General features: G+C 59.1%; 2 protein-coding genes across 9 annotated transcripts in view; one reads left to right on the forward strand and one right to left on the reverse strand.

Moving 5' to 3' along the window:
• Positions 1-11,965, reverse strand: part of PGAP2 (post-GPI attachment to proteins 2) — a 15,176-nt gene extending 3,211 nt beyond the window's left edge. Inside the window, exons 1-4 of one of the 7 annotated variants that reach the window (XM_021384081.1) lie at positions 11,758-11,965; positions 10,077-10,251; positions 6,022-6,274; positions 2,916-3,010 (exon numbers count right to left, since the gene is read on the reverse strand). In XM_021384081.1, coding sequence (XP_021239756.1) covers positions 2,916-3,010; positions 6,022-6,274; positions 10,077-10,251; positions 11,758-11,765 — 531 coding nt within the window. In that variant the 5' untranslated portion in view covers positions 11,766-11,965. The other 6 variants (XM_021384080.1, XM_021384087.1, XM_021384082.1 and 3 more) reach the window with 6 other exon arrangements.
• NUP98 (nucleoporin 98) overlaps positions 12,309-14,639 on the forward strand; it is a 34,124-nt gene continuing 31,793 nt past the window's right edge. The window contains exons 1-2 of one of the 2 annotated variants that reach the window (XM_021384077.1): positions 12,309-12,468; positions 14,455-14,559. In XM_021384077.1, coding sequence (XP_021239752.1) covers positions 14,487-14,559 — 73 coding nt within the window. In that variant the 5' untranslated portion in view covers positions 12,309-12,468; positions 14,455-14,486. Of the gene's footprint in view, positions 12,469-12,497; positions 12,610-14,454; positions 14,560-14,639 lie in introns of those variants that run through there. The other variant, XM_021384078.1, reaches the window with a different exon arrangement.

Raw genomic sequence — 14,639 nt, forward strand, 5'->3', positions numbered from 1 at the left:
TTTTCCTTTCTCTACCCATTTGCCACCTTGCAACTGGAAACCGTCCGCACTTCCCCATTGCGAGCAAGTTCCCCAGCACCTTCCTGCCCTCGCAGCAGGGCCGTTGCAACACCAGCCCCGGTGAACGCGAGGCTTTTGCAAGACCAATTCCTGTCACACACACGCTCTGCTGAAGGCAGAGCCTGGGAGCGGTGCCCTCCTGCAGGACCAGGGCTCGGCCACGCAGGAGCAAGGAGGCAGACGGCACAAGGGAACGGGCTGCTAGGATTACCATAGAACTGTGGGATACCCTGAGCTGGGAGGGACCCATAGGGGTCACCGAGCCCCACACGGCACCCCCAGACCCTATGGCAAAGCGCTGTCCCGCACACCCTGAGCTCGGGGCCCGCCCTGACCCCAGCTGACCCTCCCAACACAGCCCCAGGCCGCTCCCTCGGGTCCAACCCATGGCACGATGGCTGTGCCACGCTGGGCCTTTTGTCAGGAAGGATCCTGTGAGAAACAGCACTGAAAGCTTTCCCAAAACCCAAAACGACAGCATCAGCTGGTTTCCCCGCCGCCCAGCTGCGTGACCTTGTCATACAAGGAGATGAAGTTCCCGAAACAGACCCTGCCCCTCCTAGGATCACAGAGTCATGAAGGCTGGAAAAGCCCCCCGAGCCCACCCCCAGCCCAGCGCCACATCCCCACGTCCCTGAACACCCCCAGGGATGGTGACCCCCCCCCCGGCAGCCTGTGCTGGCACTGGAGGGGGGACTGCTCCTGACACCACGACCCCGTGCTGGCGGTGCCCAGAGGCCGCCTCGTCCTCCAGGTGCTTCCCAGCAACCCCCGGGTCCTTCTCCCCCTTCTGGAGAACTGGGAGGCGTGAGGCCCCCCCAGCCCACGGGGAGCTCCGTTCTCAGCCCCACACCGGAGAGCTTCCCCGAAAATAACCCCGCGAGGCTCCGCAGCTCCGCGCAACTTCCCCTGCTCGCGGCGGGGCCGGGAGGACGGGGCAGCGCGCAGCCCTGCGGGAGCACCGGGAAATCCCCGGCGGGCACGGAGACGAGGGCTGCGTGGGAGGGCAGCGCTGCAGCAGCGCCGGCTGCGTGCAGGAAGGATGCTGGAGTAAGCGGGGCTGCGGGCTCGGGCAATCCCAGCACGCCCGTCCACGCGCGGTTTCTGTGCCGCAGGGACCCGCCGGGCCACGGTTCCATCTGCTGACACGGCACGGGGACACTCAGCTGCGGGGCGGAGGAAGAGCCTGGTCATTAGCTCCGGGGCTGCACCAGGTCGGATATCAGGGAACAATCCTTCTTCAAAGAGTGTTAACGCATTGGCTGCCCAGGGAGCGGGGGTCACCGTCCCCGGAGGTGCTGAAGAACCGTGGGGATGTGGCACTTGGAGGGCTCCTCCAGCCTTCGTGCTTCCCCAGTTCTGTTTGATCCAGGGCAAGAACCAGCACAGAGCGGGCGAGCTCCGCCCCATGCGGGGCTCCTCTCCACCACTGTCCCCACTTGGGCACGGCTGGGGTTGGCGGACTGCTCCCTCACGGCCACCAGCACGGCAGCACATCCAGGCAGCGTCCCCATGTCCCCAGAGCCCTCCCTCCCACCCGGCTCTGTCCCAGGGACGATGCTCTGGGAGGGGACCCCCGCTCGGTGCCGGGCACGGCGAGGACGAGGCGCTGCGGGTGGCAAAACCACAAAGAGCCCAAAGCACTCAGCCCCACAGGCCCCAGTGACCGAGGGATGGACATTCCCCTTGGGGGGGGCTGAGCTGTGTCCCAGCATCCCGCCCGCCCCCGAGCCCCTGCCCCGGGATGGGATCTTCAGAGGGCTCTGCAGCAGCACAGCACAGCAGCTGGAAGCTACTGCTCCTCCAGGCGTCCCAGCTAGGCCAGCGGCTCGGAGAACTGCCGGATGGGGAAGATAGAGAGAGCCCACGAGGTGGGAGCTGACACGAAGCACTGGGCCATTGTCTGAGTGAGCCCCATGTACAGCACCCATCCTGCTCCATATGGACCCATCTCCACACACAGCACCCGTGCTGCTCCATATGGACCCATGCACAGCACCCATGCTGCTCCATATGGACCCAGCCCTATGCACAGCACCCATCCTGCTCCATACAGATCCAGCCCTATGCACAGCACTCATCCTACTCTATATGGACCCAGCCCCATGCACAGCACCCATCCTGCTCCATATGGACCCAGCCCCATGCACTGCACCCATCCTGCCCTGCACAGACCCAGCCCCAGGCTCAGCTCCCACTCTGCTCTGTATGGACCCAGCTCCTCTGAGCCAGCCCCAGTCAAACCTGCTCATGCAAAAGGCACCACAGACGAGCACATCTCCTGCACACACAGTTTCAAAGCTGAGCACGCTGCCCTGCGCTGCTGCTCGTGGCTTATCCCGCCCCAAACCCAACCAGGCACCAACCACAGCTGGGTCCAGGTGATGGAACCCAGCCCCTCTGCCTGATGTGCTGTGTGACCAGCAGCTCCCCAAGCCTGCAGCCTCTTGCAGAGAAGCCCCAGAGCCCGCACTGAGACCCACAGCCGCCTGCAGCCGTTCCCTGCTTGCAGTACTGCTCCCCAGCACAGAGCCCAGCACAGCTCCCAGAGGGGCACCCCCCCAGGCAGGGGGAAGAGGGCAGCAATGCAGACCCCAGAAGATGGCATTTCGAGCATCAGCTCCACGTGAAAACTACAGAACAGGAAATTCAAACATTCCTCCTCGGTTTGTTTTGGTAAATCGGACCTAAGAGTGAATTTTGGTGACCGTAAGCCAGATTCACCCATATCTTTAATACCTTCACCACCCAGATCTGGTCATTTCAGAAGCAAGCAACAGATGAAGCCCTTCCACCGCCAGCCCCAACCACAGCACCAAGAGAAGAAAGGAAAGCGTCTGTACCTCGGGACTTACTGTGTGTTTCTTAGTCATCCTCCAGAGGATGCACGTCAGGAGCATGTGGCCCAGAGCTGACGTGATAAAGACGATGAAGGCATTTTCGTGGATTGCTGAATCAACAAGACAAGAGGGTTCCTGTTAAATTTAGGCACAGAAGCGAGCCACAAGTACAAGGGGAGGCTCTGGGGGGCAAAGGGCGGCGGGCACAGCCCTGCTGGCAGCCCCAGCCATGCAGAGAAGGGGAAGGCAGGAAGACAGCTGTCCGACCATGCCTTGTGTCTTCCTCTAGGGCTGGGGCTGCAAACTTCTGAGTGTGCATAATGTATTTGGAAGCTTCGCCCAAAGAGGGCTTTTACTTGCCCTCTGGCACCTGGTCTGGGAGCCCCAACGGCTGCATGTGGCTGCAAACCGCGGGCAGGCTTGGCAGAAGCTCCTGGGATGGATGGGGAAACTGAGGCACGGCAGAGCGAGCCCGCCCAGCACGTCCTGCTGGGCTCCTGCATTTCACCTGCCAGGCGACAGCTGCCAGCAGCCTTCTGACCGGCACAAGGCCCTCATGCACAATGCTGAACCCACTTCAGGGCAGGCTGGAACCGGCACTGCTTGCAGTGGTGCTGATGCGAGGCAGTTTGCAAAACCCGGAGCCACGCACAAAGCCCACGCGATCCCGGGTGAAATGTTTTTCTTTTCAATAGAAGCACGCACTTACAAAGCACTCCCCAAGCTTTTCTCCAGGAACGGAACCCACAGGCTGAACTCGCAACCACGACACCTGACCGTAAGAACCGCACTTCCCCCCCCGCTTCTTTCTCTTCCCCGTTTCGGGGGAAGGAGAACAACGGCCCCTGGAAGGGAGCAGCACTGAAGGCGGCTGCTGGAGTAAGGACGTGGCAGTGCCCTGCAGAGGTGACAAGCCTGAACCCCTTCTGGCAGCAGCAGCTGCATGGGGTGCGGGTGGCTGAGGGCACCCACTGGGGTCCCAGATCCGCTCTGCCCCATAGGCCCCGCTATGGCATCACTGCAGGGCCCGGGGAGCGCAGCCCGTTTCCAAAGGCAGGCAGCAGGCTCACGATCCACGCTGCAGCTGTGCTTACAGAGCGGGCTCCTCACCCGCTGTCAGCAGGGCGATACCCTCAGTACACAACCAGCTCCAGCCCCACCTCACCCTTCCTGCAAGGAGACAAACCCGCTCCTGCCAGCTTCAGCCCTGCTCCAAACCCGCTCTCCTTGCAGCCCTGTCCTCTCTCCCTTTGCAGTGCTCTGTGATGACAACCCCTCCTGCACCCCATGGCTGGACCCAGCATTCACCACTAAGTCCCAGACAGCTCCGTGCCCTCTGCAGCAGCACCACCTGGTGACTCCTGCTGCCACCATCACCCGGGCACCGCTGCTGGTAGCTGCACTCAGCTCAGGTGGGACCCGCGGGCGAGAGGCACCTCTGAGCCTATCGCTGCACACGCTTGGACGTAACCTGAAAGATTCTCATTTTCTCTTGAAGCCAGCACAGGAAATTTAACCCAGAAAACGCTGTGACCCCCTCCTGCTAGGAGACAGTAGGCTGGAACCATCTCAGTGCCGTGGCCACGAGACAGAAGTGGGGCTGTGCTGACAGCAGGAGCTGGCAGTGCTCTCGCTTCGCTGAGCAGCGTTAAGCACATCCTCAGCACAGAAATGGGAACCTAGCACTACAGCCAGATGGCAGGCTTGGCACAGAAATTCAGCCACCAGGAACTCATGTAAAGGCACATGAGGGATGAAGAGGTGATCTGAGAGAGCCAGCATGGCTTCACCAGGGGCAGGTGGTGCCTAACCCACCCGCTGGCCCTCTGCAGCAGAGTGACAGCATTGGTGGATAAAGGGAAGGGCAAAGGAGGTCATCTACCTGGATGTACGCAGGGCTTTGACATGGCCCCACATCACATCCCTCTCTCTAAATTGGAGAGATATGGGTTCGAAGGGTGGGTTATGTGGTGGATGAGTTGGCTGGAAGTTGAGAGCCGGAGGGCTGCAGTCAATGGCTCTGTGTGCAGGTGGAGGCTGGTACTGACTGGTGTCCCCCAGGGGCTCTTCAGCACTGCTACCAATGGCACAGGCAGCAGGGTCAGTGTACCCTCAGCAGTTTGCTGATGGCACCCAGCTGAGCGGGGCTGTCACGCAATAGAAGGGAGGGATGGCATCCAGAGGGACCTGGACAGGCTCAGAAAGTGGACACACAAGAACCAGTGAGGTTCCACAAGGCTGAGTGCGGTTGTTGGGTCAGGGCAGTCCCAGACACAGCTACAGATGGGAGAAGGACACATCGAGAGCAGCCCTGTGGGGAAGGACGTGGGGCTCCTGATGGACAAAAGGCAGGACAGGAGCCAGCAGTGCGTGCTCACAGCCTGGAAGGCAGCAGTCCCCAGGGCTGCACCAACAGAGGGGGGGGGCAGCGGGCACAAAAGGGACTGTCCCCCTCTGACTGCCCTCGTGAGGCCCCGTCTGGAGCACTGTGTCCAGGCCTGGGGCCCCCAGCACAGGATGGATGTGGGGCAGTGGGAGCTGGTCCAGAGGAGGGCATGGGGATGCTCAGAGGATGGAGCAGCTCTCTATGGAGACAGGCTGAGGGAGCTGGGGGTGTTCAGCATGGAGAAGGGAAGGTGTGGGGAGACCTCACTGTGATCTTCCAATAACTGAAAGGAGCTTACAAGCAGGAGGGAAAACAACTTTTTACACTGGCAGATTCTGATAGGACAAATGGGAATGGCTTTGAAACGGGAGATTTAAGCCAGATGTGAGGAGGAAATTCTTTACGTAGAGGGTGGTGAGGTCCTGGCATTGCTGCCCAGAGCTGTGGGTGCCCCATCCCCAGAGATCAGGGTTGGACGGGGCCCTGGGCAGCCTGAGCTGCTGCCTGATTTAGTGGCTGGGAACCCTGTCCACAGCTGGGGGGTGAAACTGGATGATCTTTGAGGTCCCTTTCAACCCCAGCCACTCTATGATTCTACGAATTTCAGAAAGAACTGAGCTAGGAGCACATTATAGATGTAACTTTCACATATAAATCCTAACTTCCACAGAACTCAGCAACCACGAGCAAGCTCACCAGGCAGGAGATGGTGCAGAGTGGGAGGGAGCCACGTACCATAGTTCTCTGAGGAGGACACATAGGTCAGGACGAGGAGGGCAAAGTTCTCGAGCAGGTTGAGCAGCAGGTTGAAGTGGCACAGGCGCTGGTAGCGAGGGTGGGAGCAGTGGCAGCTCTGGTAGTGGTTCCAGTAGGCGACGGCCACCAGGAAGCGCGGGGCCGAGTGCAGGCCGATGCAGAGCCGCCAGACGTAGCGCTGCGGGGTCTCGCCGCCGATGGCAGCGCTGATGGAGGGCAGGTAGTTCGGGACCTGGAAGAGAGGGGTTTGCGGGGAGAGGTGAGGGAAGCGTGGCTTGTTATAGCAAGGGTGCCACGTCAAAAGCCAGGAAACGGTGCAGTCGATACACTGGAAGGAAGGGAAGCCATCCAGAGGGACCTGGACAGGCTGGACAAGTGGGCCCACGAGAACCTAATGAGGTTCAACAAGGCCAAGTGCAGGGTGCTGCACTTGGGCCAGGGCAATCCCAGGTATTTATACAACCTGGGGGAAGAAATACTTGAAAGCAGCCCTGCGGAGAGGGACTTGGGGGTCCTGGTGGACGAGAAGCTGGACATGAGCCAGCAGTGTGCGCTGGCAGCCCTGAAGGCCAACTGTGTTCTGGGCTGCATTGAAAGAGGAGTGGGCAGCAGGGACAGGGAGGTGGTGGTCCCCCTCTACTCGGCTCTTGTGAGGCCCCATCTGGAGTACTGTGTCCAGGCCTGGGGCCCCCAGCACAAGAAGGACGTGGAGCTCTTGGAATGAGTGCAGAGGAGGGCGACCAAGATGATCAGAGGCTGGAGCACCTCTCCTATGAGGAAAGGCTGAGGGAACTGGGCTTGTTTAGTTTGGAGAAGAGAAGGCTCCGGGGAGACCTCATTGTGGCCTTCCAATACTTGAAGGGAGCGTATAAACAGGAGGGGGATCGATTGTTTGTGAGGGTAGATAGCGATAGGACAAGGGGGAATGGTTTTAAGCTGAGACAGGGGAGATTTAGGTTAGATATTAGGAGGAAGTTTTTCACACAGAGGGTGGTGACGCACTGGAACAGGTTGCCCAGGGAGGTTGTGGATGCCCCGTCCCTGGAGGCATTCAAGGCCAGGCTGGATGTGGCTCTGGGCGGCCTGGTCTAGTGGTTGGCGACCCTGCACTTGGCAGGGGGGTTGAGACTTGATGATCTTTGAGGTCCTTTTCAACCCAAGCCATTCTATGATTCTATGATTCTATGAAACCTGTAGGTTGGGGCTGAGCTGCAGGAAAGGACCTCTGCAAAGAAGGGCCTGGAGGTCCTGGTTGAGCAATGGTTGAGCAGGGTGCCCTGTGGCTAAGAAAGCCAATGGGACCCAGGGTGCATTGCACAGAGCGTGGCCAGCAGGGTGAGGGAGGGGATCCTCCCCTCTGCTCTGCCCTGGGGAGGGCACAGCTGCAGCACTGCGCCCAGTGCTGGGCTCCCCAGTTCCAGGCAGACTGGGAACTGCTGGAGAGAGCCCAGTGGAGGGTGCAGAGCTGGCGGGGGCCTGGAGCACCTCCTGCTGGGGACAGGCTGAGAGCCCCGGGGCTGTGCAGCTGGAGGAGAGGAGGCAGAGGGGATGTGAACGGTGCTGGTCAGTGTCTGAAGGGTGGGGAGCAGGGGGATGGGGCCGGGCTCTGTTCTGCGGTGCCCAGCGCCAGGACAAGGGGCACCAGGCACAGCCCAGGGAGTTCCACCTGGGTGAGGAAGTGTGAGGAAGAACTTGTGTGCTGCGAGGGGGCAGAGCCCCGGCACCGCTGCGCTGAGAGGTGGGGGTCTCCTTCCTGGAGACATCCAAACCCACCTGGGTGCTCTCCTGAGGGACTGAGGGCTCTCCAGAGCTCCCTTCCAACCCCTGTGATTCCATAACACAGCAGCAGCCCTGATGCATCCTGCAGGGCTATCCAGCCCCCAGCACCGCCACAGCCCACTGAGAAGGCTCAGGGAGCTGGGAACCCTGCTCAGGTTTCTCAGCTTGATGTCCACAACGCTCACTCCTTCCCTTCATTCAGCTGTTGTACCCCACGTGTCTTCCCATCAATGGAACAGGCTGCCCAGGGAAGCGGTGGGGTCACCTGGAGGTGTGCAAAAAATGCGTAGATGTGGCACTCAGGGCCATGGTTTAGTGAGCACGGGTGGGGATGGGTTGAGGTTGGACTTGGTGATCTCAGAGGTCTTTTCCAACCTTAATGATTTGATGATTCTATCCCCAAACTCAGAGAGAGAAGAGGAAAGGGAAGCAAAACTACATAACAACAGCAAATTGACAGGAGCAGCAGGCAAAGACGATGTTCAGGGAGAAACATAAAAGCATCAGCTCCAGAATGAGCTGGCGTCCAAGTATTTGAGGCTCAGGGATGTCCCCTGCCAGTTGTGATTGCCATGCAAGAGGTAATCCACGTAGGACAACTATTCCATGGAATCACAGAACCACGTAGGCTGCAAAAGACTTTCAGCATTACCTGGTGTGGTAAACAAGCTGCGCAGGGAGGAAATTAGAAGGATCAAAGCTAACTCTTTTTCAACTATCTAAAACTCCCAGTTCTCCCTGGTTATTTCTCATGCTGTGTGAAATCCTTTAGAAATGCTTAAGCTGAGCCCCTAAGGAAATTGTTTTCTTGGATAAAGGGGCTGGAATTCCTACGTGCTGCTCTGCAGGAGCTCTCCTGCCAGCATCTGATCCCTTTCCTGGCTCTAGGCATCGATTGCTGATGCTGGCATTGAACCAGTAAGAGAGGCGTGGATGGAGGTTTCCCTTGCCCAGCAACTTCATTTGAAAGCTCTCTTTACCATCCTGTAATTGATGCTGCTCTTCTCCTGCTCCGAGGGATGGATGCTCTCAGTCCTCAGCAGACAAAAGAGTTCAGTGGTCTAAAGAGCCAAAAACAGCACCACAACTAAGTGCTGATCCAGTGGATTTGACTGGTTCCTTCAGAGATCTTTCCTTTGATGATGCCAAGACCACCAGGTGCCCTGGAGGCTCAGAGCTGCTCCAAGAGCTCTGTAGTCCTTGATACAGCTTGGTCTGCTCTTGACAGTATTGATGGTGCCCACGTGGAGCAACAGCCTGGAGACAGAAGCTCCTCAGACCAACTGCTTTTCACCTGAGGAATCAGCTCCTTCTCACTTGTTTCAAACACACTGCCTTCATGTTGTGCCCTGCCTCCCACACTGGCACAGGAGACGGTGGGTCCCTGCCTGCCCTCCCACCCAGCCAGGACCTCAGAGGCTCCACCTTCCTGCTCTCATCCTGGCATCTCTGCAGGCTGAAGCTGACGAGCCCTCACTTCACCACACCTTGAGCTGCAGGACACCTCAGAGCGTCCCTGCTGCACTGCCCAACGTGCCTGTATTGTGACGAGAGGACAACGTCCCAGGAGGAGGGGACAATGTGCACATGTCATTTCTCTAAAACAGTCACCACTGGGATCCCATTGGTCTGTAGCTCGCCCTCAGGAGGCTTCAGGCAGTCCTTGGCAGCCCACATCACCCCTCCAGCTCCCGGATCTCATCATCACCACCCACCTTCATGACCCCACCATGTCTGGGCAGGAGGAGCAGCACGGATCCTGTACAACCCCAGGGTCACCTCCTTTCCTAGCTCTGCACTAGCTGCTTACTGATGTTTATGCCATGGCTGAGGAACTTGATGTCAAGCATTCTGGAAATCCATCTTGTCCCTCTCACCCTGAGCTCCCAGGCATGTACTTGTGACTGCTCTGAAGAACTCCAACACATGCGAGAGGCAGTGACTCCTCTTATAAGAGTAACTCTTCTGCATGACAGTATGCTTATCTCTAGCCTTACCAGTTTTATTCTTTATTGCAATCAACACCAATCTGCTCAGTGCAACCATCAGCCCAACCAGCCTGCACTTCTCTAGCTTACTTCAAAAAAAATTGAAAACTCAATTGCTTGTTCAGAAGGATCACAAATAAAACCAAACAAATTGTTCAAGGTGACACAGCACCTTTGGTAGGAAACAGAGGATTCCTGCTGCCTGCTCCTGTCCCACTGCAAGGCCAGCACCCAGAGCTCAGCACGCTGCAGGTGAAAGTCACTTACCCCGCAGTGGGTGGCTGTTGTCTCCTGGAAGTGGAAGAGCAGAGACCAGATCACGCAGAAAAGGAAACCGAACAGGGGGCAAAACACAGTCCCAACAGCCAGAGTGGTGAAACGGAGCCGGAACAGGATCCCATCGCGATCCAGGGGCAGCGGTACCTGTAGCATGCTGATGGATCTGAAAGAAAACAGCACCTGTTGGAAGGGATCTTCTGTCCTACAGCCCTCAACAGCCCCCAGCACAGATGCACCAAGCTACAAGCTGCAAACGGAGAAACCTGGGCACGGTTGGTGTTTCACATCAGCCTGAGGGCTGGCTGCAGGCACCAGCGGTTGAAAGCAGCATCAGTGATGTGGGACACGCTTCCAGCTCTGGACCACGAGGCTGGGAGACATGCGACTGCATTTCTGCTGGGCAGAGCCATCCAGATCCTTCCTCAGCTGAGCTCAGAGCTGCTGTGCTGACACTGCAGCGTGCTGCCCCAGACAGGGCCCCGTGAGCACAGCACAGCCAACACCACACCTCAAGGAAGCTGCAGGACCACAGCCTTCAGCTTGCACGAGAAATGCATTGCTCAACAACTCAGACAGGTCAGGTCAGGCCAGTTATCGAGCCTGGCAGCTTGCCCCTGGCTCTGTGTCCCAGCATCAGCCAGGTGCACTCCAGCTCTCAGGCACCACTGCTTGTCCTGTACGCCTCAGGCTGTGGCAGACAGAGCTGCAGCCCCCAGCACTGCACGTGCCTTACTTCAGCCCCAAACCATCACTCCGCTGTGTATGGCCGAACTCTGCCATCCACACTGGCTCCCTCCACCTGGGGACGAGAGGCAAAGGGCCATGATGCTGAGTACTGGCTTCCTCCCTCACCTCGGGCTCTAGGACAAATCCTCCTCGCAGACAATCCCCGTGGAAGCCAATTATCAACGGGACCAAGGGCAACACAGGGTCACGTCCCGCAGTGCCTACCTCAGGCTGCAGCCCAAGGAGCTGATGCTGAGGGGCACAGGGCAGGAGCCCACTCGGTGCCTGCTGCTGCTGCCACGGTACAGTGAACGGTGATGTCAAGCCACGTGACTACATCAGGGTCTGCTGCACTGCTTGGATTTATTTATTGCGGGATGCAAGCTTTAGGGATGCAGCTGCAGCCACGGAGGTGAGGGCAGAACAGGACCCCCTGCCTGGCCAGCCCCACTGCTGAAGCTCTGAATGAAGGATGGGCTGCCTGAATGCAGCTGGCAGGGCCGGCACTGGGCTGATGAGCTGCAGAGTGGGAACCCAGCTGGCCCAGCAAGCACCGAGGCATCATTGCCCCACACAGCGCTGTCCCATCGGGGACAGAGGGCACACTGGGGCTGTGGGTACATCATCCCTACGTCCCTACAGGCCAGGGCTCACCCGAACGGGGCACAGAACAAACCGAGCGCCCCGGAGCCCCCTGCGCTCCAGGGAACGCCCCAGCGCCCTCACACCTCCGAGGCCCCAAAGATGCCCCACCTCCAGGCGCTACGCTCCCCCGGTATCACCCCAAGGTCTGGTACCCCCCCCTTGTTCAAGTGTCCCCCCGGTGCCCCCCAATACCGCCCCACACCCACCGGCCCCGCACGGCTCAGACCGTTCCGCGCTCCTCCATGCCCGCCCCGGGCCGCCCCCGCCCCTTCCTGCTCCGACAGGCCGCCGCCCGCACCTGCTCATCCCTCCTCCCCTTCGCCCCACCCCGTTGCCGTTGCCGTTCCCTCCCCCCAGCCCTCCTCAGCTCCTCCCCAGGGCACCCTCGGGCTCAGCCCCGAAGCACCACTGCGAGAACCGCCACGGGCCCCACTCGGGGACGCCACTCAGGGCCCGGCCCGGAGCGACCCCACCAGGCCCAGGCCTGGACCCGGCCCTAAGAGGCCCGAAGCCTCCACCTGGGACGCCCCCTGCCGGCCTGGCGGACTCTTTGAACGCGCCCCGCCCTTTGCGCGGCACACGCAAGCAGCCGAGGAGCTCTGTGATTGGGCGGGCCGGAGAAGCTCCGCCCCCGGCGCCCCGGATGCTGGGCGGCGCGGCGAGACGGGTGTTCTGGACATTTCCGCAGCATCAGCCCCGCCCCTTCCCGGGCCGGACCAACCGGTGCTCGGCGCTGGGCTTTCTTTTAGCCAATAGAAAAGAGGAACCAGAGAGAGTGGGTGGGTCCACTTGCTACTGCCAAGGTGCGGCAGCCAATGAGCTGCGGGCGTTCGGGGGCGGGGCCGATCCCGGTGGTAGGCGCGGCGCGGCGCGGGGCCTGCTGGGAGGCGCGCGGAGCGGTTGTGACGCAGCTTCCTCTGCGTGAGGCGGTGGCGCGGGAGTGGCGAGGCTGGATCGGGCCGGGTCGGACCGGACCCGACCGGACCGCGCCGCTCTCCTCCCTTTGGCGGTGAGTTCCGCGTCCCCTTCTCCTTTCCTCCGCGTCCCCGGACCGCTCGGGGACTCTCCGGGCCGTGTTGTGGCCTTCGCGTCCGCGGGGCCGCCTTGGGAACCGGACCGGCCGCGGGAGCTGGGCCGCTGCGGGCCTGAGGTGGAGCGGGCTGAGAGCGGGGGTGAACGCGAAGGAACGGGGCGGGGGCTGGGAGAGCGGGCCCGGCTCGTGGCTGTGGGAGCTGGGGCCCAGGGTCGGGACGCGGGGCTGAGCGGGGGCTGTCGCGATGCGGCGGCGATACCGCGGCCTGGGGGCCGCCCGCTGCCGGGATAATCGCGTAAAGCGGAGCTGGGGAGGGGAAGCGAGAGCTGCGGGACCGAGCGTTGTGAGGGGAACTGCCCCGGGGGGAGGCGGCTGGGAAACGGGAGCGGGGTTTGGGTGCGGGGCTGCGTCCCGCGCAACGGGCGCTGCGTGGGGCTCCGGGATTGGGGTGCCCTGTCCGGGAGCTTTTGGCTTTGTTTGTAGCAGTGTTCTGTTTGAAGTACTCCTGATGTACGTGAGGACGGCAGCAAGGGAGCGTGTGAGGGGGGAGGCTCAGCGCGCGGTTTTGGTTGGATTTACTGCTGCCCTGAGCGGCTGGCGATTACCCGAAGCATGTTTAGTTACTCTTCAGCCCAGGCGGTCTCTGCTGATGTGCTCTGTGCTGTCCTGCCCTCCAGTAACGTGTGGATGAGCACAGAGATGCGGCGTGCGGGGAGGTGGGAGCTGAGGGCCTGGATTTCAAGTTCTGTTTGGATTGGTAGTGACGGCGTAGGTGATGCTGGGAAGGCGGTTCTCCCTGTCCTGTGCGTTCAGCTGCTAGAGGAGCTTGAAGGAAGCAGTAATGAAAAAAAGCTAGAAGTTAGTACGGCGTTACGTGAAACAGTTACCTGGTGTGGTAAGCGGTGCTTTGTAAATAGTGTTGGCGTCAGCTGTGTCTCATTGGTTTCTGTGGGGAAGATGTGTTGGATCTGCAGTGCTGTATCTTGGCCAGTCCTGCTAGCACTGAGTGGTGGAGTAGCTCTTGGTCTCAGTGCAGAAAGGGACTACAGTTTTCTTTGTAGTGCTGCTGAGGACCCGTTGTGGTTTCGTTACGTGTGTGACCTATTGTAAGGAACCTGCTTTAAGAGCAGGGGGTTGGACTCGATGATCTCTTGGGGGCCCTTCAGCCCCCTGTGATTCTGTGATTAGCTTGGTTCTTGATGAAAAAGCAGTAGTATTGTGCTTGCGTTTGGAAACAAGATTGGAGGTAGTGTTGCTAAACCTACCCTTAGATAAAATGGCAGGGGGTATAGGGGTACATCACACCCCAGCCCCGTGAACAGCTGCATAGAAGGGTTCAGGAATTTGGGTTAAGGAAGTCTTAGTGAGCCCAGCAAGCAATGAAAGCGGAGCTGGAGGAAGATGTGTTTCTGTAATTCTTGTGCAGCGCATTTACTCGTGCTTGGAGCAGTAGGTAAATGTAGGTTCTAACAGAAAACTCCTCCTGGCAAATCTTGGCCTCGTTACAGACATGCCTGTAGCGCAGTGCAAATCCCTGGGCGTGTTCTGGGGGGCTCTGAGGTGTGCAGATGGCTGTGCAAAAACGTGCAATGCACGTGGGTCGAATGTGGAAATGTGGGGAGCACTGTTTGTGCTAGGTGTACGAGGGGGAACTGTTGAGAGGATGGATCTGGGGAGCCTGGTTGCCTTGGTTGGTTATTGCAGCGTGTGAGATGTGTAGGAAAGGTCGTTAAGGATGGAAGGAAGCTCCCTTGTGGTGCTACTGAAGTGGCAGTGCTCTTGTCTTTGAAGGGGTTCTGGCTGTTTGAAATTTAGTGAGACTTAAATCATGCTGTCGTGCATCTGGTGCCTTAAGTACTCACTATGATTCTACATACTCAGTTTGCTTACATCAGCAGGAAGAAAGTTGAGAAACGTCACTTAAAGCTTACTTTGAAAGCTCAACTGAGTTCTTCTTTCCAGGTTTAAGGAAAGAAAACTGATACACACTGAAAATGTTTAACAAATCCTTTGGAACTCCATTTGGAGGAAACACTGGCTTTGGAACAACATCAACTTTTGGACAAAGTAAGTAATGCATCCGAATTTGTAGGCTTGATTCTTTTTTCACTGCTTGGTGTGTTCTTTCACAGAAGTGCAGCTTGAGG

Source organism: Numida meleagris, chromosome 1, assembly GCF_002078875.1.
Source record: "Numida meleagris isolate 19003 breed g44 Domestic line chromosome 1, NumMel1.0, whole genome shotgun sequence".
NCBI lineage: Eukaryota > Metazoa > Chordata > Aves > Galliformes > Numididae > Numida > Numida meleagris.